A 23999-nucleotide genomic window follows, 5' to 3' on the forward strand; every position below is an offset into this window, starting at 1 on the left:
GGGGGGGGGGTACTGTAAGATACTGTAAGATAATCCAAAATACTGGAGTATAAAGTGAAATTAAGTTTTAGCTTCACTGTCCAAATAAAGACGGAGGGGAGTGTCGATGTTCTGGGGGTTCCGTCCATGCATTGTTTATCACAACAGTAGAGGTAAGACTTGTTTTAAGAGTGCTTGTCTAAAGGACCATTTCTGAAAGGAAATACAGCAGAGGGAACTATAGTATGACCCCATTACGGTTTATTCCTGCGTTCCCTGATGGGAATAACCCAAAGCCACTCCACTCCACTCCCCCTGGCCTTTACCCGGGACCCGTGTCATGTGGTGTAGTATGTGAACCATGTGTGTAACTACGCCCCAGGAAGGAACACATACACCCCTGGCAGCCATTTTGGACCCCACCTTTGAAGTAGTTTCCAGGCTGGTCATTCATCTGTTAGCACAGGGAGGGTGACTGGTATGGGCACGGACAAGCTCCAAGCTGTGAGGAGGTTTTCGATAGTTTCTTGTCCAGGTTGGTCTTGGGTGGATGTGGTTCAGTTGGTTTTATGTCCCTACTGAACTTGTGCCTTTGTTGGGTTTTACTTTTTGGCCCTGGCTTGAGCTTGAATAGATGATGACACTTTGGTTTGTTCTGTAAATCCTAATGGAGACCTTTAGTTGGTTTTAGTGGTCTATAAAAGAGCATTGTGATGCAAACCAGTATCCTGGAGTTTCCTTATTCCAACACTTTGGTTGGTAACACTTTTTATGGCCTATATATGTACAATGTTTATGGCACAAACACTATACACACATTGATAATATATTTCACAGAGGACACATATAACATCATAAACATGCTATAAGCATTCATTACAGCTCCTACCCCCCCCTAACAAGATCCTAGTGTATGCGTTACTGCACCCATAATGCATTACACATAGGTGGTTTTGTAGAAAAATATCTTTCTTTGTATTCTAAGCCATTATATTATAACAATTCCAAAGATCCATTGGTTAAGGTGGACAATATCTCAGAAAACAGAGCACTGAGAGACCCTGCTCTGTTTTAAACAAGTAGACCCTAACAGAAAAACTACAACATATTTTTCAAGGGGAAAAGCCAAATGTCCTGAAATTATTATAAATAAAAGCACCACCAAGAAATAACAGCTTGGCTATAAGAAGCACCAGAAGGCAGATGTGAATAAGGAATGGAGACAACTTGTGTTGCATCCTGAGTTATTAATATGAATGACCTGTTCCTCAATAGCCTGCCGGGTTAGTTAGGAAAGCGGTTACTATAGAGATTTTGGGCACAGGAAGGTCATCCTAACGCTGCATTGCCGAGCAGCCATGTCATGCACACAAACCGACTCCATTCTAATGACACCTCATCCAAAATGTTGTCATGCTCTGAGGTGGAACTTCCAATGCAAAACTTAATATGACAAAACCTGAGATGAAATGTAGGCATATTGTCTCCGTGGGGCGGCAAGTAGCCTAGTGGTTAGAGCATTGGGCCAGTAACGGAAAGGTTGCTGGATCGAATCCCTGAGCTGACTAGGTAAAAAATCTCTCATTCTGCCCCTGAACAAGGCTGTTAACCCACTGTTCCTATGCAGTCATTGTACATAAGAATTTAGAACTTAAGCTCAAGGCTCAACCAGGTGTTTTTATATCTGTATCAGGAACTGTTTTTATGATAAGGTGTTCCTCAGTGGCTGTGTGAGAGAGGCAGAGCTGGCAGGAAAAGTGCAGTGATCAGCAGGCCAGGCAGAAAAAAGCTCTCAGAAGATGAGCTCTCCTCTTTTCTGCCATCTCTCTCTCTCTCTCACACACACACACACACACACACACACACACACACACACACACACACACACACACACACACACACACACAGGAGCAAACTGCTAGCCTCACAGAAAATACTGTAAGGTTAAATAAAAGAGAATTATGACACTTGCAGTAAACATACAGTTCAGAGTCTACTCTAGTACAGCTCAGGAACAAGTGGTGCCATAACCCTCAGGGTCGGGGTAATTGGACTGTGTATTGGTCAAAAGATTTGGCTTTGGTTTCTGCATGAGGACAATGGGGCCCTTTTCATCTCAATTTGCAAGATATTTTGTCAGGAATTGGCCTAATTAGCCATCACTGTCTTGTCTTTCGTCTTCTCTGAATGTGTCATTTGGGAGAGGGCTCAAGATTTTCCCTGCTGTGTGTGTGTGTGTGTGTGTGTGTGTGTGTGTGTGTGGTTATGTGCAGCTAGTTGGGGTGGAGAGAACACCATTAACACTTATAGTATTTGTACAGAGCCTCGGAGCTCTGGCGTACCATTGGTGACGGAGATTGAACCACATGAGCCGCCTCTGTCCATGCAAATACCGGGAGTATCTAGGTTTTCCAGTTTGTCTGAGGTGAACCAGAATTACAGTAAAATACCCTCAGTAGTTACATGTCGGCGATTGTTTTGCAGGTGCGTAATAGGAAATGTTCAATAGGATTATAAAGCAAAAGAAGTCCCCGCCCACTGCACAAAGTTGCCTAATAAAGGCCTAACATATTTATTTATTTTGTACAAACGTTTCGACCTCACGCCCTTCACTGTCATACCTATTCTGACCGAAGGTAGGATACACCGACCTGTCAGTCTGATTTAGATATGCAACTTCCATGGGCTCACTCTCGATATATCAATTCAATTCAAGGGCTTTATTGGCATGGGAAACATGTGTTAACTGATAGAGACATACCCCAAGCGACTTACAGCTGTAATCGCAGCAAAAGGTGGCGCTACAAAGTATTAAATTAAGGGGGCTGAATAATTTTGCACGCCCAATTTTTCAGTTTTTGATTTGTTAAAAAAGTTTGAAATATCCAATAAATGTCGTTCCACTTCATGATTGTGTCCCACTTGTTGTTGATTCTTCACAACAAAATACAGTTTTATATCTTTGTTTGAAGCCTGAAATGTGGCAAAAGGTCGCAAAGTTCAAGGGGGCCGAATACTTTCGCAAGGCACTGTATATACAGTGTTTTAACAATGTACAAATGGTAAAGGACACAAGATAAAATAAATAAGCATAGATATGGGTTGTATTTACAATGGTGCGTGTTCTTCACTGGTTGCCCTTTTCTCGTGGCAACAGGTCACAAATCTTGCTGCTTTGATGGCACACTGTGGAATTTCACCCAGTAGATATGGGAGTTTTTCAAAATTGGATTTGTTTTCGAATTCTTTTGGATCTGTGTAATCTGAGGGAAATATGTCTCTCTAATATGGTCATACATTGGGCAGGAGGTTAGGAAGTGCAGTTCAGTTTCCACATTTTGTGGGCAGTGAGCACAGTCCTGTCCTCTTTTGAGTCAGTCACATGGTCTGGTATTCTGCCGCTGTGTACTCTCTGTTATCAAATAGCATTCTAGGCTTTTTTTGTTAATTATGACACATTGGAAATAATTATCTTTTTGTTTTACATGAGTCAAATTGTGCTTTCCTGGGACTTTTGGGTCAGTCACAGTGGTCAGGACCATTCTGACCTTCTCCAGGTTCATCTCTCTGTAGGTGATGGCCAAATAGCATTCTAGTTTGCAGCTCTTTTTTTTTGTTAATTACTTGACACATTTGGAAATAATAGAGGATATTTTTGCAGAATTCTTCGTGCAGAGTCTCAATTTGGTGTTTGTCCCATTTTGTGAAGTCTTGGTTGGTGAGCGGACCCCAGACCTCACAACCATAAAGGGCAATGGGCTCTGACTGATTCAAGTATTTTTAGCCAGATCCTAATTGGTATGTTGAAATGTATGTTCCTTTTGATGGCATAGAATGCCCTTCTTGCCTTGTCTCTCAGATCGTTCACAGCTTTGTGGAAGTTACCTGTGGCGCTGATGTTTAGGCCAAGGTATGTATAGTTTTTTGTGTGCTCTAGGGCAACGGTGTCTAGATGGAATTTGTATTTGTGGTCCTGGTGACTGGATCTTTTTTGGAACACCATTATTTTGGTCTTACTGAGATTTACTGTCAGGGCCCAGGTCTGACAGAATCTGTGCATAAGATCTAGGTGCTGCTGTAGGCCCTCCTTGGTTGGTGACAGAAGTACCAGATCATCAGCAAACAGCAGACATTTGACTTTGGATTCTAGTAGGGTGAGGCCGGGTGCTGCAGACTTTTCTAGTGCCCGCACCAGTTCGTTGATATATATGTTGAAGAGGGTGGGGCTTAAGCTGCATCCCTGTCTAACCCCACGACCCTGTGTGAAGAAATTTGTGTGTTTTGCCAATTTTAACCGCACACTTGTTGTTTGTGTACATGGATTTTATGATGTCGTATGTTTTACCCCCAACACCACTTTCCATCAGTTTGTATAGCAGACCCTCATGCCAAATTGAGTCGAAGGCTTTTTTGAAATCAACAAAGCATGAGAAGACTTTGCCTTTGTTTTGGTTTGTTTGGTTGTCAATTAGGGTGTGCAGGGTGAATACATGGTCTGTTGTACGGTAATTTGGTAAAAAGCCAATTTGACATTTGCTCAGTACATTGTTTTCATTGAGAAAATGTGCGAGTCTGCTGTTAATGATAATGCAGAGGATTTTCCCAAGGTTACTGTTGACGCATATTCCACGGTAGTTATTGGGGTCAAATTTGTCTCCATTTTTGTGGATTTGGGTGATCAGTCTTTGGTTCCAAATATTGGGGAAGATGCCAGAGCTAAGGATGATGATAAAGAGTTTTAGTATAGCCAATTGGAATTTGTTGTCTGTATATTCGATCATTTCATTGAGGATACCATCAACACCACAGGCCTTTTTGGGTTGGAGGGTTTTTATTTTGTCCTGTAACTCATTCAATGTAATTGGAGAATCCAGTGGGTTCTGGATGTCTCTATATCTCTATTTGTGCATCTCTTATGTGCATCTCTATCTCCCTCTATAAGTGGATCTCAGTCTATATAACTGTCTTTGAGGACAGTGTGAAGCTGCTGGTGGGTGGTGGGCGGTAAGTAGGCACGGCTGCCTGTTATGTAACTGCCAGGGAAGGAGTTGGCCAGGGAGGGTGTCTCTGTGTCGAGGGGCTCCCTGGAGGTGTGAAGCTCCCTCTCTGCACATCCCCCTCGCCTGCCTGGGTGGAAGGAAGTAAGGCTGTTGAGTGCGAAGCCCTGAGGGGTTTGATGAATGGGATGTAATGGGGGTGGTAGAGGAGTCTTCCACCTCAGCAGCCCCCCTACCCTCACCCTAGTTGCCTGACAGGGCCAATTCACACAACTGCTCCTGCTTACTACCCCTTCACTGTCTCTATCGCTCCTCCCCAATCTCTCCTCAATCTTCAAAGTAATCACTCGCCTATTACACTGACTATTGGCGCTATGACTCCCTGACTCCCATTGTTTACAGCCCTCTCAGACACCCTTATTCCTGACAAAGACATGTGATCTTGTCAGATAGTGTGGCAGTAGCCTGAGGACAGACCATCCAGAGGGCCATCTGACTCTGTCCTGTCCTCATGGCACTGCCTCAATGAACAAGTGAATGGCCACAGAAATCAGTTACTGTATATGGAAGTGTTCTTAAGGCGTCACACAGCGAGCGGTTGGTTGCAGTTCAAAGCTGTTCAGGAGGGGCCGATCAATGGCTTGTATTGTCTCTGCTGCATTCATAACAAGGTCCCTGACTGCAATTGCAACACATTGTTCTCTGAAATGTTCTTATTGAAGGACCCTATATGATTTCAACAGCTTGGATGTTTTTTTTTGTTTTGACTGGGGATGTTGTCTGTTGATTGTATAGGCCTCAAGCTTTGTTGACCTATCCTTGGACTGTCTAGCCATGCAAATTTGTTGTGGCTTTCTGCTGCACCACTGTATTTATGGATTTATAATGCATTGGGTCTGTTATACATGCAGTATATAATTAGATCCAACCAGAAGACTCAAAGGTGCACGAGGAAATGTACAGTGCTATGAGAAGTATTTGCACCCTTTCCGATTTTGACGTTTTTGCAAAGGAGATCTTAATCGCTCAATTTTACATCTAACTACAATGTTTGGTGCAGTATTTCTAAATGAAAAAATGTGCTTGAAAATGAGTCTTCTTAAAGTTGAAGGACAAAGACTTTATTGAAGAATCCCTACTGTTGACCAATCACTGGCAAGGGGCATAGACTTCGGCTACTGACGTTGTGTGCCCGAACAGCTGGGGGGGGGCCCACTTCACCCAAAAGTCAAGTTTGACAAGAAGCACCTGGATGATCGTCAAGACTCCTGGAAGAATGTTCTATGGACAGATCAGACAAAGTGGATGATTTTGGACGATGTAGGTCCCGTTATGTCTGGCAAAATTCAAACACTGCATTCCATCCACAGTAAGAACCTCATACCAACGGTCCAGCATGGTGGTGGTAGTGTGATGGTTTGGGGATGCTTTTCTGCCTCAGGACCTGAATGACTTGCCATTGAATTATCCATGAATTCTGCTCTATCAGAATTCTACAGGAGAATGTCAGGCCATCCGTCTGTGAGCTGAAGCTGATGCGCAGCTGGGTCATGCAGAAAGATAATGATCCAAAACACAGAAGCAAGTCTAAATCAGAATGGATGAAACGACACATTTTGAAGTTTTGGAATGACCTAGTCCAGACCTAAGTCTGATTTGAGATGTTGTGGCAGGACCTAAAACGAGCAGTTCATGCTCGAAAACCCACCGATGTTGAAGCAGTTCTGCATGGAAGAGGGGGCCAAAATAGAGCGAATCAGAGAGGGCAAATACTTCTTCACTGTATATCAAGGAGTGAAACAATTGTCTCTATACACTTATATACAGTATGCCCATGATGAAGTGAAAAGGTCAAGCGTAGCATTGAAAACGCTAGCTGAGCAATGCAAAACTTTTAGCCTGCACATTGTCAAGGACTGTGTGTGTGGAAGGGTGGAACATAACGGTAAAGCCAAACATGGGAGGTTTTTGGATGGTGTGAAGGGTTGGATATGCTCTGAGAAGAACCATTTCACCCATCCAACTTTCATTCCAATTTTTAAAAACAAGATTGGTGTGTTGGGAGTGGTCTATGGAACCCTACCTGATCCTCTTCTAGTGGGAGTGGTCTATGAACCCTACCTGATCCTCTTCTAGTGGGAGTGGTCTATGAACCCTACCTGATCCTCTTCTAGTGGGAGTGGTCTATGAACCCTACCTGGTCCTCTTCTAGTGGGAGTGGTCTATGGAACCCTACCTGATCCTCTTCTAGTGGGAGTGGTCTATGGAACCCTACCTGATCCTCTTCTAGTGGGAGTGGTCTATGGAACCCTACCTGATCCTCTTCTAGTGGGAGTGGTCTTTAAAACATTTGCCAGTTGGAACTAAACATAGTCACTTAAAAAATAAATATGGGACTTTTTTGGCATCCCAAGCTTCTTAAGACATTCACTGCAAACACTTTCTTCAAGTAGAAGCTGAAGAACCGAGTGCGTCTCTCTCTCTAGCTCAGAAAACTGATTCACAGATCATTTCAATCTGTGAAAAGAACACTATTTCAGGTTTGTATCCAGCCACATTCATCCACCATGATGAAAACTAGTGTGTACTATGGTTGGGTGGGTAGATGGACAGTGAAGTGCAGATTGCAGAACATCATGAAAAGATGGAAACTCTTTTTCGTATTAGATATTTATTATGTTTCGATTGTCATTCCTCTTTTGCTTCCAATGCCCCAGTTCCACGTTCTGCATTAGCATCGAATAGCCCCTGTGATATGCTACTTTTTAGGGAAGTTAGGAACCAATATACACAGGCAGTTAGGAAAGCTAAGGCTAGCTTTTTCAAACAGAGATTTGCATCCTATAGTACAAACTCAAAAAAGTTCTGGGACACTGTAAAGTCCATGGAGAATAAGAGCACCTCCTCCCAGCTGTCCACTGCGCTGAAGCTAGGAAACACAGTGACTACCGATAAATCCAAAATAATTGAGAATTTCAATAAGCATTTTTCTACGGCTGGCCATGCTTTTCACCTGGCTACCCCTACCCCGGTCAACAGCCCTGCCCTCCCCACAGCAATTCGCCCAAATCTCCCCCACCTCTCCTTCACCCAAATCCAGATAGCTCTTTCAGAACATCAGCTGCAAAATCTGGACCCCTACAAATCAGCCGGGCTAGACAATCTGGACCCTCTTTCTAAATTTGCAGAAATTATTGCAGCCCCTCTTTCGTATTGTCTGAGATTCCCATAGACTGGAAAGCTGCCGCGGTCTAGACCCAAACTGCTACAGACCTATATCTATTCTACCCTGCCTTTCTAAGGTCTTTGAAAGCCAAGTTAACAAACCGATTACCGACCATTTCGAATCTCACCGTACCTTCTCCGCTATGCAATCTGGTTTCAGAGCTGGTCAAGGGTGCACCTCAGCCACGCCCAAGGTCTTAAATGATATCATAACTGGCATTGATAAGGGACATTACTGTGCAGCCTTATTCATCGACCTGGCTAAGGCTTTCGACTCTGTCATTCACCAACATTCTTATTGGCAGACTCAACAGCCTTGGTTTCTCAAATGATTGCCTCGCTTGGTTCACCAACTACTTCTCTGATAGAGTTCAGTGTGTCAAATCGGAGGGCCTGTTTTCCGGACCTCTGGCAGTCTATGGGGGTGCCATAGGGTTCAATTCTCGGGCCGACTCTTCTCTGTATACAACAATGATGTCGCTCTTGCTGCTGGTGATTCTTTGATCCACCTCTATGCAGACGACAGCATTCTGTATACCTCTGGCCCTTCGTTGGACACTGTGTTAACTAACCTCCAGATGAGCTTCAATGCCATACAACTCTCCTTCCGTGGCCTCCAACTGCTCTTAAATGCAAGTAAAACTAAATGCATGCTCTTCAACCGATCGCTGCCCACCCAGCATCAGCATCACTACTCTGGGCGCTTCTTACTTAGAATATGTGGACAACTACAAATACCTAGGTGTCTGGTTAGACTGTAAGCTCTCCTTCCAGACTCACATTAAACATCTCCAATCCAAAATGAAATCTAGAATCGGCTTCCTATTTCGCAACAAAGCATCCTTCTCTCATGCTGCCAAACATACCCTCGTAAAACAGACCATCCTACCGATCCTTGACTTCGGCGATGTCATTTCCAAAATAGCCTCCAACACGCAACATATTGGATGCAGTCTATCACAGTGCCATCCGTTTTGTCACCAAAGCCCCATATACTACCCACCACTGCTGCCTGTACGCTCTCGTTGGCTGGCCCTCGCTTCATAATTGTTGCCAAACCCACTGGCTCCAGGTCATCTACAAGTCTCTGCTAGGTAAAGCCCCGCCTTCTCAGCTCACTGGTCTCCATAGCAGCACCCACCCGTAGCACGTGGTCCAGCAGGTATATCTCACTGGTCACCCCCAAAGCCAAATCTTCCTTTGGCCGCGCCTCCTTCCACTTCTCTGTTGCCAATGACTGGAACTGCAAAAATCTCTGAAGCTGGAGACTCTTACTTCCCTCACTAGCTTTAAGCACCAGCTGTCAGAGCAGCTGACAGCTCACTGCACCTGTACATAGCTCAACTATAAATAGCCCATCCAATCTACCTCATCCCCATACTGTATTTATTTATCTTGCTCCTTTGCAACCCAGTATCTCAACTTGCACATTCATTTTCTGCACATCCTACCATTCCAGTGTTTAATTGCTATATTGTAATTACTTTGCCACCATGGCCTATTTATTGCCTTACCTCTCTTATCTCACCTCATTTGCACTTGCTTTTTGTACTCTATTGTTGATTGTATGTTTGTTTATTCCATGTGTAACTCTGTGTTGTTGTATGTGTCGAACTGCTTTGCTTTATCTTGGTTATCGCAGTTGTAAATGAGAACTTGTTCTCAACTAGCCTACCTGGTTAAATAAAGACAAAATAATAAAATAAAACCACAAACAAGAGGTACAGGCCCATTGCACAGCAGTGAGTCTTGTTCAAGCTGCTGATTCTGGCAGGAACAACTGAGTATCCAAAACTAGAGCCGTGGCAGACCGGAAGGTGGATGGACAACCAGATTACAGTCATTTAATTGAGCTTCCAGTAGTCAACAGATTCAGAGGACTGAAGACAGCACCTCTCACGCTTAGCTCTTCTCTCTGTCTATTGAGTTTATCTAACTACTGTCATGCTGGCTGGCAATATTAGTTAGCTAATATCCCATTTTTACTTTACACATTCTGAGGAAATATTGTGCACAATGAAGAAAGCCGGACATTGCTTTGCAGTAAAAAAATAACCTATTGCTAAATATTCTCTCATAAGCATTTTTGTTTGTTACCCCTCAGGTTTGCTCACATACATCAAGGATATCCATTGCAAAATATAACTCAAATACTGGCTGTAATTTTGCCCAACAAAGCATTTGTTATGAGGAGACTTCATATTGCCTAAAGATTTGTAAAAAACCCTCACAATCTATTGCCGTGCTTTCTGACATCTGACAGAATGCCAAAATATTAAAACGTCAACCATATGGAAACATGGACGTGATAAATCACATTTTGACAGCTTGCAACACTTTGCGATGGACTCATGAATCATTCAGATCATGTTCTCTGAAATGCTACATTATGCAAATAGAGGCTTCTTTAAGGAAGTTTTGTTTCAAAGTACATTGGTATTGTACTTTGGCCATATTTAATCAATTTTAACAAGTACTGCTCTCAGCCCGTAAGAATAATGACTTGTTCTGGACTCAAGAAATTAGCGATATGGATATCGTAAATGATTTTACTTAACCTTTTATTTTATTAGTACGACAGGAAGTTGAACCCTACCAACTGTCGGACTTTGTCAACCCAGCATCTAATGATTAATTATCACATCTGTCACATCTATTGATTGATGTCTCTCTTCTTTTCTCCCATATCCTGTCCCTGGCCTATATGATGGATTCCAACCATAACCATAATGCAACTCTGAAGGTAAGTCATATTTTTGTGTGAATCTGGTATATTCCATGTCCAATGCACTTAGGACATAGGTCTTGCTCTGAATCATCACAGTTGACTTCTAGCCTTGTGTGGTAAGCTTACATGATGTCATAACTGAGGTGCGTAAGACCAGTTCATTCCCAAATGAAGCTACACAGAACAAATTGACAAAACACTTTGGGATATATGACTATTTTCATGTGATGCATACAGTATAAGCAGCATTCCCCTTATTGTGCCCTGCCGTAACCCTACCAGACTGCGCCCTGCCGTAACCCTACCAGACTGCGCCCTGCCGTAACCCTACCAGACTGCCCCCTGCCGTAACCCTACCAGACTGCCCTGCCCCTACCAGACTGCGCCCTGCCGTAACCCTACCAGACCAGTAACCCTACCAGACTGCCCCCTGCCGTAACCCTACCAGACTGCCCCCTGCCGTAACCCTACCAGACTGCCCCCTGCCGTAACCCTACCAGACTGCCCCCTGCCGTAACCCTACCAGACTGCCCCCTGCCGTAACCCTACCAGACTGCCCCCTGCCGTAACCCTACCAGACTGCCCCCTGCCCTGTTCTGTCAGCAATTCGGACTACCAGCTGCTAAAGTAACAGCTGTGCTTTTCCACCTGGGCTTAATGCTATGTTCCGTTTCCTCGCTCACGATCCTGACACTGTAAAACAGGGCCTGTACACAAGGTCACAGCCCCGGACAAGGAAAACTACTGGCCAAACTACTTATAATATTTTATGCATGGTCTCAGCCTTGAGAATTGCTCAATTGTTATGTATGAAATGTCCCTTCTCCCCCTGTGGAACACTCTAGCTCTCCAATTAGCCATAAGCACTCCATTATGTTGACTCTAGATGAATAGAGGGCAAATGAGGGTGAGAAGCACAAGCAGGCAGGCAGTGGGCTCCTTTTAGTTTACACTGCAGACTGTGTTGCACAAACCCTGCTGCAAACTACATGGGATGATTTGATGACTGTTTCCCCACCATAGTTGTCCCTAGGGGATGATGCTGGTATGGGATTGGCGCTAAGGCTGTGATTATGTTGTTAGTGTAGTAATAGCATGTAAAAGAGCAACTTCATATAAAGTGTTTCCCTGGCCTGTCTTACGGAGGAGGATGTACTGTAGCTGAAAGTTGAAATAGTCTCAGCCGGGTCTACTACTAACTGTGTATTTGCCTGCCATCATTCTTAGCGCAGTGGGATAAGCTAGTGAGTAGTGATGGAAGTTATCAGCAGCAGACTTGTATATTTTTCTAACTACTGCAGAAGAAGAGTACTTTGATTTGTTTTGCTCTGGTGAGACAAACATTCTTCGGCTCTGCTCCACTTAAACTCATACACAGAAATGCAAACACACATTTGGGAGTTTCACAGAAAGCAGATAATTATGCACATCCACGTTAGTTTATTTTTTATCATTGTTGTTTGCCTCTCCAACTCTATGCCCAGCCCAGCCTCCCCAGCCCAGCCAGCCTCCCCAGCCCAGCGCTGCCTGCTGCCTGTGTGTGATTGGGTGGGACAGCCACAACAGAACGCAGTGAGCACCAAACAGTAGGATTATAGTGCTGATTTGGGAGTGTGTCTGGTCTATCTATCCACTCCTGTCTTGTCTGTCTCTGAAGGTTTTTGTCTCTGAGTTACATGGCTGTTGGCCTGTGGAGCACTGCCCATTTCCAGACTAAAGTACTTACAGAGCCGTAGTAAATAGTTGTAATGGTGCATTTTGTGGCCTAAAGCTTAGATGCAGTAGATGCAGCCTTAGTCTTGTTGTGGATATGCAGTCTGTGGCTAGGTGAGGTCTGTGACTGAGGATGGGTACTTTTGCATACATTTTGCATTGACTCAGGAAGTATCCTATTGAGTTAGTGGCATTCCAGTCTCCTTTTCACCTCTAGTAGTCCAGGTAAGTCAAGACATGGTGGGGGGGGGGCTTTACTCTTGTATTCAATTGTGCCGATATTGTTCCTCAAGCAAGGGTGGAGGCCGCCGACCTCACAAATCCCTATCAGACCTTCTCCTTGAAGTCTGCAGTTCTGTCCCCCCCCAAAAAAAATGTATTTTGCTCAACACGAAGTTCAAAAATCACCGGAGAATGGCTTTAAGTTTGCCGGTCTTCCTGATTGCCAGACAAAGATGGATACGATCAGAGGCTTTTATGATTGACAGAGAAGGGCAGGGAAGTCTATGTAATAATGGTCAAATCAAAGAACATGAGAGACATGGATGCGGGCGAGAGGAAGAGATGAATTCATTATTACCCTGTGGTGTGTGTGTGTGTGTGGTGGCGGCTCCTCCAGATGAGTGGCTTTATGTAAGGCCAGTCATAAATCAACCTTCTACACAGATAATGACAACCCCCAACGCTGCCTGCATGCCGCCTCCACCTCTCTCTCTCTCTCTCTCTCCACCCTCGCAACACATCTAGGATCAGAGCCATGTTTCTTCTTCCTGCTCTTAGTTCTCTTGCCTCGCACCTTAAATAGCTTGGCTTTCATTGGTTTCAACTGTTCCTAGGGATGACAACATATCTGACCCTGTATCAGTGGTTAGGGGCAAATTTGATCTATTCCCTTTAGCTTTGTCCTCCATAACACTGCCAATCAGGATGATAAGTGTCACAGAGAGGGTGTCAGGAAGTCAAGATCAAAGAAATGATGGTGAGATGAATGATCATGAAGATGACTAGATTGTTGGTGTGATGATGGTACAGCTTATGGGTTTGGTTGTTGAATCATTCCAGAGTCTTTTAGAAAATATTGAGCAGGATTATTATGAAGTTTAACAAGTAAATTATACTGTAACTGATCCACTGTGGACCAAATAACTCGATGACTATTTATTCACTGTGGCAATCCATGATCAATCATTTGATATGTTTTTATTCAATCTGTTAAGTGTTGCTACTTTCCCTGGTGTCATCACAGAAGTAGACATTTCTTTCAGTGCTGCGTAACAGAGTTTTGGTGAGGAGCATCTCCTGAAACTGCGCCACAACTCTGAGTGGGAGCTGACAAATTTTCCACGCAAGTTGCATTTGATATTTTGGGCCAGATGATTAACTTTGCCAGTTTGGGAGTGTGGAATGTGTTGTGGCACTGTCTCTCTGTCGCTCTCTCTCTCTCTCTCTCACTTAAAAAAAGCACTGGTTGATTGTCCCTTTTTTGCTGATTTATCTTAAATACCAAAATATATTAAAAAAAATCTCCACAATTTTGGATCTTGTCTCATTGTTGCAACTCCCCAACACGCTCGGGAGAGGCGAAGGTGGAGTCATGTCTCCTCCTAAACATGACCCGCCTAACCGTGCTCCTTAACACTCGCCAGCTTAACCTGGAAGTCAGCCGTACCAATGTGTCGGAGGAAGCGCTGTTCAACTGGTGACTGGGGTCAGCCCGCAGGCAACCCGGCCCGCCACGAGGTGTCGCTAGAGCGCAATGAGCCAAGTAAAGCCAAACCTTCCCCTAACCCGGACGACGCTGGACCAATTGTACGCTGCCCTATGGGCCACGGCGGGTTGGGGCACATTCTTGGAATGAACCTGGGTCTATAGTAACGCCTGTAGCACTGCATCGCTTAGACTGCTGCGCCACTCGGGAGGCCTATTTTCTCTATTTACTGTACTAGTTATTTTCTACTTACTGTCTGAGATTACAGTAGGACCAGAGTTTGTAAAACCCAGAGGCGCAACATTGCGAGACTTCCAGGAACACTTGAGAACAGACCAAACAGAACATGCTGGGGTTTGGGGTTAGAGAAGTCAATGAGAGCTGAAAAATTCTTCCTTAGTTGTTAATTTTCTTGAAATCTAAAGGCACAACCAACACTGAGTGTACAAAACATTAGAACAGCTTCCTAATATTGAGTTGCACGCTTTTTTGCTCTCTCAATTCATTGGGGGCATGGACTCTACAAGGTGTCAAAAGCGTTCCACAGGGATGATGGCCAATGTTGGCTCCAATGCTTCCCACAGTTGTGTGAAGTTGACAGGATGTCCTTTGGGTAGTGGACCATTCTTGATACACATAGGAAACTGTTGAGTGTGAAAAACCCTGCAGCGTTGCAGTTCTTGACACAAACTGGTATGCCTATCACCTACCACTGTTCAAAGGCACTTAAATCTTTTGTCTTGCCCATTCACCTTCTGAATACAACACGTACACAATGCATGTCTCAATTATCTCAAAGCTTAAAAATCCTTTTACCCTGTCTCCTCCTTAAAAATCCTTTTACCCTGTCTCCTCCTTAAAAATCCTTTTACCCTGTCTCCTCCTTAATAATCCTTTTACCCTGTCTCCTCCTTAATAATCCTTTTACCCTGTCTCCTCCCCTTCGTCTACCCTGATTTGAAGTAGATTTAACAAGTGAAATCAATAATAAATCAGGACTTTCACCTGGTCAGTCTATGACATGGAAAGAGTAGGTGTTCTTAATATTTTGTAGATTCAAGCCAATGTCTTAAGTAGTTTCAGATGTGATTACTCCAGCCTTGAAAGTGTCAAACTGAGAAGTCCCTTTTTATTTTATATTTTTCTCATCAAAAACTACTTTTATATCCGGGAGACGACCTTGTTTCTATGCATGAGCTTAGCTAGACAACGTTGCCATGACATCACCGACAACTGATCTGGATTTCTATTGGAGAAGCAGTTTTAGCCCATCTTCCTACTATACTGTCTTTGGTAGAACAAGTCATGTCAAATGTGAATTCTTCTCTTATTTCACAAAGAAGGGTTTGATTTTTGCAAGTAAGGGATTTGTCAGTTGTTGGCTGAATCACAATGTGTTCTAAACTTTCCCAATAGGTTTTTCACTTGGCCAGTTATTAGCATTGCCTCTAACATGTTCACATTTGGAATGATTCTTTTACCAGCCTTGGAATTGTCAGCATTTCTGCAGCCATTGAATAGACTGAAATTAGGAGGAAAAAAACAACCTTTGATACAAGAGACTTTACACATTTTTGCACCTTATTGATTTTGACGGACCCCCATTTTAATTTATTTTCTTCCATAACAGTTGCAATATTCTATATTCTAGTAGTATCCAGTCTCTGGTCCTGCCCTGACCCACAGTAGGAAGACAAGGATGAGGGATGTGGTCCCAGGATGAGGAGGAGGGTGTGCCTTGGCCCTGTGTGTGCAGCCTGCTGGTTGTGTAGTCAGGAACCAGAGTCATCACTCACTTCCAAATGTCCCTGTTCTCTCCATTCACCTCCTGCAGCACCATCTGGTGAGGATGCCAGGGTCTCGCTGGCCTGCATGGTGGCAGATTTAGAATCGCACCACGGCTAGGACTGCTGCCAGGGCATAGACAAGGCAAGAGGGAAAACCCTGGAGGGAAAATGCCATTTTGCAGTTCACGCCGGTCTGTCCTGCTCCCTCAGATTGTTGGCTTGGACAGCAGCCCAAAGTGTTGACGTAGGCTGCTGTTGGCTCACAACATGACATCTACTGAAGCTCATCTCATCGACCTATACAACGACATCAAGCTTATCTCTTAGAAGCATGCTCGACATTGGAAGTTGGACCAGTGGACATGTCCTCTGTCTGTGGCATCGCTAGGTTTGGCCTGTTGGCTTATTTGAGCAGTACATTGCACATTTCCAGAAGAAGAAGATATCTATCTCCATGTTTAATTAATAGGTGTAAACAACCAGAAGTCATTATTCTATTGGCATTTTTACCCATTATGTGATATTTCTGCTTTTTACCCACTGTTACCTCTTAATCTAAAGCAGCAATCAGGGTCAGGTTGTGGGGTGGTCTCTTTCTCTCGTCCCTCTCGCTCTCTCTTTCCCTCTGCTCTCTTTCTCCCCCCTCCCACTCTTTCACTCTCTTCCCAGGGGAGTGCTCTGCTGCCATTCTCTACTTAATGAGAACACAGGCTACCTGCTGCCTGCTAATATAATGAGCGCAAAGCATCAATAGAAGTGGGTCACCATTTCTAAACCTTCTCTATTATTAGGGAGTGTGTGTTTAATGCGTGTTGGTTATTGTTTGTAAATGCGTAACACACTCCAACCTATTCTTTCAAGGAATAATGGAAAGTGTTCAAGTCTAGAAGTCTAGATGCATTTTGCAGATTCCTTTTTCTGCTCGTCCAGTTCTTTCATTCATTACATGTAACTGTTAATGGGGCAGACTGAGACGGTGGGACGGTAACTAAATCACCCTGTCCCCATGGTAACCAGCTTTTAGTTGCTGCTGCTTCTATTGATACAGCCATCTAATGCGGCACATGTGCGTTTCGAATGGCTGTCAATCTCTGTCAGGAAGCAAACATGACTGGGAGGTTTTTAGAGGTCACATGCACTGCAGTCCCAATCGTTTCCTTCGTGATCACTGAAAGGTGATCGACTGGATAGGTTTCCTCCATATTGCTTTCACTGATCATGTCCTGTCAGATCATTGTTCGGGGAGGTGGAGGGGACAAGGCCGGCTGTTAAAGCCTTTCGTGTCTGTGTATGTACACAAATGATCGGCCTTGGCAGAAAGCCAGAATCCTCATCCCAGATGACAATGTCATACTGGCAACTGACTCTCACAGCAGTACCCTGTCACCAGGGTTGTGTTCATTATGACATGCAACTGGAAAAAAATATGCGTAACTTTTTGGCCAACGCCAAGTAGTCTATCCCTGTTTCAGTCAGTTTTCTTCTGTTCTGTGACTAATGAACATGAGCTAACACACTTTCCTCTCCTAGACATGTATGCATCTGTATACAGACAAAAAACAGTTTGGCTAAGGTTCCCACTTTTCCCAGTCCCTATAGTACCCTCCTTTCCTGCTCATCTCCACCTCCTGCTCATCTTTACCTCTACTTTGGGATCTGAAGACTTTTAACAGAAGGATGGTGGGAGGAAGCAATTGTTTTGATGTTGAGGAAAATTGGCAGTTTACTTTACTGTTGTCACATTTTCTTATTTTTCAAGGAATTCCATTTATTAGATATTGTAAAAGATTTGTAGCCAAGGCCATCTTTCAGTGGGATATTTGAGTGTTGTACCTAGTCTAGCAGTTAGTGTTTCGGCCATTAACCGAAAGGTTGCTGGTTCAAAAACCCGAGCCGACAAGGTGAAAAATCTGTCGATGTTCCCTTGAGCAAGGCACTTAACCCTTATTTGCTCCATTGGTGTCGTACTGCGATGGCTGACTCTGTAAAACCACACACTTCACTGAACCTATCTGGTGGGCGGATGTGACACATATATATATTTTTTTGTTGATTTGTGTCTAGACGTATGTACAATAGGAAGAACCAATGGACGAAGGAAGTGGAGATTCCTACAGTATGTTACTGTGTACCAAGGAGAGACTACGTATTCCTCAGCTACTCTTTAACACCATAATGTTAGCAATGTGCCCTGAGGATGGAACAGTACTTGTCTGTCTTGCAGGGGTCTGGCAAGCAAACAGCGGTTACGTTGTTAATTTGTAGGTATTTACTCTATTGAACTTTACAAACGAAGGTGTACCGTACACAGTGAACATTCACCCATCAGGTGGAGATGACAACACAATTTCCTGGAGTATCCTTTAGTGGGTTATTCAAAATGAAACTGTGGGGGGGAACCCCTAAGTTCTTCCAATAATCTTTTATTTTATTTTTTAACTACCGACATTATTTATTATGAATAATAATGTGCATAACAAAACAATTTTAGTTGTGTTTTATGCTTTTAGTGGCAAAGCAGAATAAAAAAAATCGAAATATGAGGTAAACTCCCAGCAGAGCCCCAAGTCCAATTGGTTTATCCTCTGGCATGTTGATGTGCTCCGTATCCATAGCCAGAATGATTTTGCAGTGCATGGTGATTGAATAGGTTTCCTGTTATATTCAAAGGTGTAGGGAGGGTGAAGTTTTGATTTAAAAAAAAAAAGATTTATACAGATGTTTTAGAGGGGGGTGGGGCATTTTCAGTGCCAAGAACCCTCACTAATACCCCTTTTGCACTGTTGGTAAGTAAGCCTTTCACGTGACAAACTGATTTGTTGAACCCCATAACTTTTAGTGTAGTTTCAGCCCTTAAACCTTAGCCACAACAAACAAGACCTGGCGTGCTTACACACAATTGGAACTTTTTGGTGTGTGCGCACACCACACTGTCATTTGTGAAGAGGACAGCATGGAGCAATGAGCCTTGTTCCATCTCTGCTCTCTTACTGTGAAAGCACTTCCTCTCCTCCTCCCTCACTCTGTGTGTCTCTGGTTGTTCAGAGCATGGCAGTGTCTGTCTGGTTGTTCAGAGCATGGCAGCGTCTGTCTGGTTGTTCAGAGCATGGCAGCGTCTGTCTGGTTGTTCAGAGCATGGCAGTGTCTGTCTGGTTGTTCAGAGCATGGCAGCGTCTGTCTGGTTGTTCAGAGCATGGCAGCGTCTGTCTGGTTGTTCAGAGCATGGCAGCGTCTGTCTGGTTGTTCAGAGCATGGCAGCGTCTGTCTGGTTGTTCAGAGCATGGCAGCGTCTGTCTGGTTGTTCAGAGCATGGCAGTGTCTGTCTGGTTGTTCAGAGCATGGCAGCGTCTGTCTGGTTGTTCAGAGCATGGCAGCGTCTGTCTGGTTGTTCAGAGCATGGCAGCGTCTGTCTGGTTGTTCAGAGCATGGCAGTGTCTGTCTGGTTGTTCAGAGCATGGCAGCGTCTGTCTGGTTGTTCAGAGCATGGCAGCGTCTGTCTGGTTGTTCAGAGCATGGCAGCGTCTGTCTGGTTGTTCAGAGCATGGCAGCGTCTGTCTGGTTGTTCAGAGCATGGCAGCGTCTGTCTGGTTGTTCAGAGCATGGCAGCGTCTGTCTGGTTGTTCAGAGCATGGCAGCGTCTGTCTGGTTGTTCAGAGCATGGCAGCGTCTGTCTGGTTGTTCAGAGCATGGCAGCGTCTGTCGGAGTCGGTTTTGTCTGGGTGTCTTGGCCGGTCTCGCTGTCTCGGTCAGTCTGTCTCTTGTCACGAACCGGCTCAAAGTCCGTAACAAAAGGGAGATAACGTGGAGATTAGGAATAACAAAAATATATTTATTAACTGAGGTAACGTAAATACAATGGTGTGTGTAATCAGAAGTGTGAGTGTTTGCGTGCATAAACGTGATAATGAAGGGTGTTGAAAGGTGCCAAAACAAATCGGCCACAACCAAAATCTTAACAGTTTGTCTGCATGGAGCATCTCCTCAATTTTTATTTGAACTTTATTTAACTAGGCAAGTCAGTTAAGGACAAAATCTTATTTTCAATGACGGCCTAGGAACAGTGGGTTAACTGCCTGTTCAGGGGCAGAACGACAAATTTGTATCTTGTCAGCTCGACAAGTCCAACCACTAGGCTACCCTGCCGCCCCAATGAATAGGGAAGAGGTGTATTTATCCTGGGACACACCCGGGCCCAGGTGTGTCCCATGTCACTGACTACCCTCGTAGCTCTCCCTGCCGACATCCTAATAAGGAAAACAAGCGCAAAGAGAGAGAATACGGCAGACAGAGGGTTGTCATACCCCCCCCCATAAAACTGGGGACCAACAAGGACCCCGGAACACCATACCAGTCACACAAAGTCAAATTCTTTAGGTTTCTGCACAAAATCCTACCACGAACGATGGCGCTCTAAGATCCTAAAGCTGTGCAAAATGCGTAATTAAACTTACCCTCACAGGGATTGCAAGTAATTCATTAAAATGTAAAACAAATGGTAAACGCCGGGGACTGCGTCCCAAATTCATAAGGGGGTATTTGTTCACACTTCCACTTGCCCCAGCCAACCTCGTCCTCCCCAGATTTCAGCAACCTTTTGTGCACAGGAAGCAATGTTTAAGAGGAAAGAAGAAAACAAGACTAGAAGAGGACAGACGGGAGCGACAGGACAATACCAAACCAAATAAACAATGGTCAGTCACGTAGACATTCAGGAACGGGGCACACGAGAGAGCACGTCAGCAACAAGCTCGTCTCAGGGTCCTTCTCATTACATTTTGGCAACATACGTAAATTTCCAAAAATATCATGAGTCTGTGGCATGACCGAGAGAGGAGCGATCACTAGGTTAATCTCGGTCACCTTCCCAGAACTGTGGCATGACCGAGAGAGGAGCGATCACTAGGTTAATCTCTGTCACCTTCCCAGAACTGTGGCATGACCGAGAGAGGAGCGATCACTAGGTTAATCTCGGTCACCTTCCCAGAACTGTGGCATGACCGAGAGAGGAGCGATCACTAGGTTAATCTCGGTCACCTTCCCAGAACTAACTTATCCCCTGAGAGCTTTCCTTCCCTAAGCAACTGTAGCCACTCTTGTTGCCACTTGATTTTTGCATGCTCCAAATCCTGTTTTAAATGCCAATTGCTTTTCATACTTCACACGATCATGCTCTATTTGTAACATAAGCAGTTCTTTCTGTTCAGAAGACAGACCACTAGGTCTAACAGATGGGGCGGCCATTGTAACGAAACAGGGAGATGGCGAGTCCTCGGCAGAGGCTGGCCCAGTGGTAACTTCAAGAATACCACTCTCCATCAGATTGGCCTTCAATATCAACCTAACAATCTTTTTAGATGTTTCACTTATTTCAATCTTGTAGTGTTCAGTGATCTTCAACAGCTGTTCTTGAATACATCATTCTAACCGTTCCTCTGATGGAAAGCGAATGAACTCATCTACATTAGACCCCATAGTCACAAGTAAATACAAAAAAAGAAAACCCCTCGCTCTTCCCCTCTGCTGAGCACACTGGACCACAACAAGAAAAGACACTTTGGCACCACAGAAGAGAGAGATCTGTATATGGAGCTTCCCCAGACCTACAATAACTCAACCCTAGTCTTTGTGCAGATGGGTAACCCTAGTCTTTGTGTGGTGGGTAATTACACACTGTAGCCCGCTGGTAAGGAAATCAACAACCCAGCACAGTGGCAGACAAAAAAACATGCCTAACGTATTCCAAAGTGTGATAAAATGCTTATGGCCACTAGAGCATGGAAGCATATGACCAGACACACACACGCACACATTGGCAGACTTAAACAACCCCTTCCCATACCCACCTTAACAGGGGAAGAAGAGAGGCTATAGCTCCGGGTAGTAAGTGTCACTACCCTACACAAATCTCCCACTGAGGTACAGTCGGCAGTACTCACCTCCTCGGAACGATGTTCCAACAGCGAGTAGAGCAAGAGTCTCCAGCCTGGGCAGGGGCCTGGAAACTAACCAATGTACTCTCTCCAACGCAACCAATACGGGGCCTACCAAACATTACACCTCAAACAAGCTGTAACATAAACTGCAAACAAAGCACCTACAGAGTTAAACATTAACTCCACGTTTTCTCCCAAACACAATACAATACCTTCAAGATCCCAGAACGAGCCCCCACTTGTCACGAACCGGCTCAAAGTCTGTAACAAAAAGGGAGACAATGTGGAGATTAAGAATAACAAATATATATTTATTAACTGAGGTAATGTAAATACAATTAATAAGGGTGTGTGTAAGTGAGTGGTTGCGTGCACAAATGTGATAATGAGGGGTGTTGAAAGGTGCCAAAACAAACCAGACACAACCAAAATCTAACAATGTGTCTGCATGGAGAGTCTCTCTCTCTCTCGGTAGGCCTCTCTCTCGGTCGGTCTGTTTCGGTCGGTCTGTCTCAGTCGGTCGGTCTTTCTCTCTAGGTCGGTCTGTCTTTCTGTCGGTCGGTCTCTCGGTTGGTCAGTCTGTGTCTCTGTCTGTGTCTCTCTCTCGGTCGGTCTGTTTCTCGGTTGGTCGGTCCGTTTCTGTCGGTCTCTCTCTCGGTCGGTCTCGGTCGTTCGGTCTCTCGGTAGGTCTCGGTCAGTCTGTCTCTCTCGGTAGGTCTCGGTCAGTCTGTCTCTCTCGGTAGGTCTCGGTCAGTCTGTCTCTCTCGGTAGGTCTCGGTCAGTCTGTCTCTCTCGGTAGGTCTCGGTCAGTCTGTCTCTCTCGGTAGGTCTCGGTCAGTCTGTCTCTCTCGGTAGGTCTCGGTCAGTCTGTCTCTCTCGGTAGGTCTCGGTCAGTCTGTCTCTCTCGGTAGGTCTCGGTCAGTCTGTCTCTCTCGGTAGGTCTCGGTCAGTCTGTCTCTCTCGGTAGGTCTCGGTCAGTCTGTCTCTCTCGGTAGGTCTCGGTCAGTCTGTCTCTCTCTGTAGGTCTCGGTCAGTCTGTCTCTCTCGGTAGGTCTCGGTCAGTCTGTCTCTCTCGGTAGGTCTCGGTCAGTCTGTCTGTCTCTCCCGGTAGGTCTCGGTCAGTCTGTCTGTCTCTCCCGGTAGGTCTCGGTCAGTCTGTCTGTCTCTCCCAGTCGGTCGCGCTCTCTCTCGGGCGGTCGGTCACTCTCTGTCGGTCACTCTCTCTGTCTCTCGGCCTGTCTGTCTCTTGGCCTGTGTCTGTCTCTCTCTCGGTCTGTGTCTCTCGGTCGGTCTGTGTGTCTCTCGGCCTGTATGTCTGTCTCTCTCTCTCTGTATCGGTCTCTCTCTCGGTCTCTCGGTATCGGTCGGTGTGTCTCTCGGCCTGTCGGTCGTTGTGTCTCTCGGTTGGTGTGTCTCTCGGTCGGTGTGTGTGTCTCTCGGCCTGTCGGTGTGTGTGTGTCTCTGTCTCTCTCTCGGTGTCTCTCTCTCTCTCTCTCTCTGTCTGTGTGTCTCTCTCTCGGTCTCTGTGTCTCTCTCGGTGTCTCTCTCTCTCTCTCTCTCTCTCTCGGTGTGTCTCTCTCTCGGTGTGTCTCTCTCTCGGTGTGTCTCTCTCTCGGTGTGTCTCTCTCTCGGTGTGTCTCTCTCTCGGTGTGTCTCTCTCTCTTGGTGTGTCTCTCTCTCTCGGTGTGTCTCTCTCTCTCTCTCGGCCTGTGTGTCTCTCTCTCTGTGTGTCTCTCTCTCTGTGTGTCTCTCTCTCTCGGTGTCTCTCTCTCTCTCGGTCTGTGTCTCTCTCTCGGTCTCTGTGTCTCTCTCGGTCTCTCTCTCTCTCTCTCTCTCGGTGTCTCTCTCTCTCGGTGTCTCGGTGTCTCTCTCTCTCGGTGTCTCTCTCTCTCGGTGTCTCTCTCTCTCGGTGTGTCTCTCTCTCGGTGT

At 45.1% G+C, this 23999-nt stretch overlaps 2 protein-coding genes across 2 annotated transcripts in view; one reads left to right on the forward strand and one right to left on the reverse strand.

Annotated features, from left to right (window-relative positions):
* Positions 1–23999, forward strand: part of LOC112260627 (arf-GAP with GTPase, ANK repeat and PH domain-containing protein 3) — a 276883-nt gene that overhangs the window by 23015 nt on the left and 229869 nt on the right. The window lies entirely within an intron of this gene.
* Positions 4928–23999, reverse strand: part of LOC121847550 (zinc finger CCCH domain-containing protein 13-like) — a gene marked incomplete at its 5' end in the record, with an annotated part of 45742 nt that continues 26670 nt past the window's right edge. The window contains one exon of the mRNA XM_042329291.1: positions 4928–5143. Coding sequence (XP_042185225.1) covers positions 4928–5143 — 216 coding nt within the window. The remainder of the gene's footprint in view (positions 5144–23999) is intronic.

This window comes from Oncorhynchus tshawytscha, linkage group LG10 (assembly GCF_018296145.1).
Source record: "Oncorhynchus tshawytscha isolate Ot180627B linkage group LG10, Otsh_v2.0, whole genome shotgun sequence".
Classification (NCBI taxonomy): domain Eukaryota; kingdom Metazoa; phylum Chordata; class Actinopteri; order Salmoniformes; family Salmonidae; genus Oncorhynchus; species Oncorhynchus tshawytscha.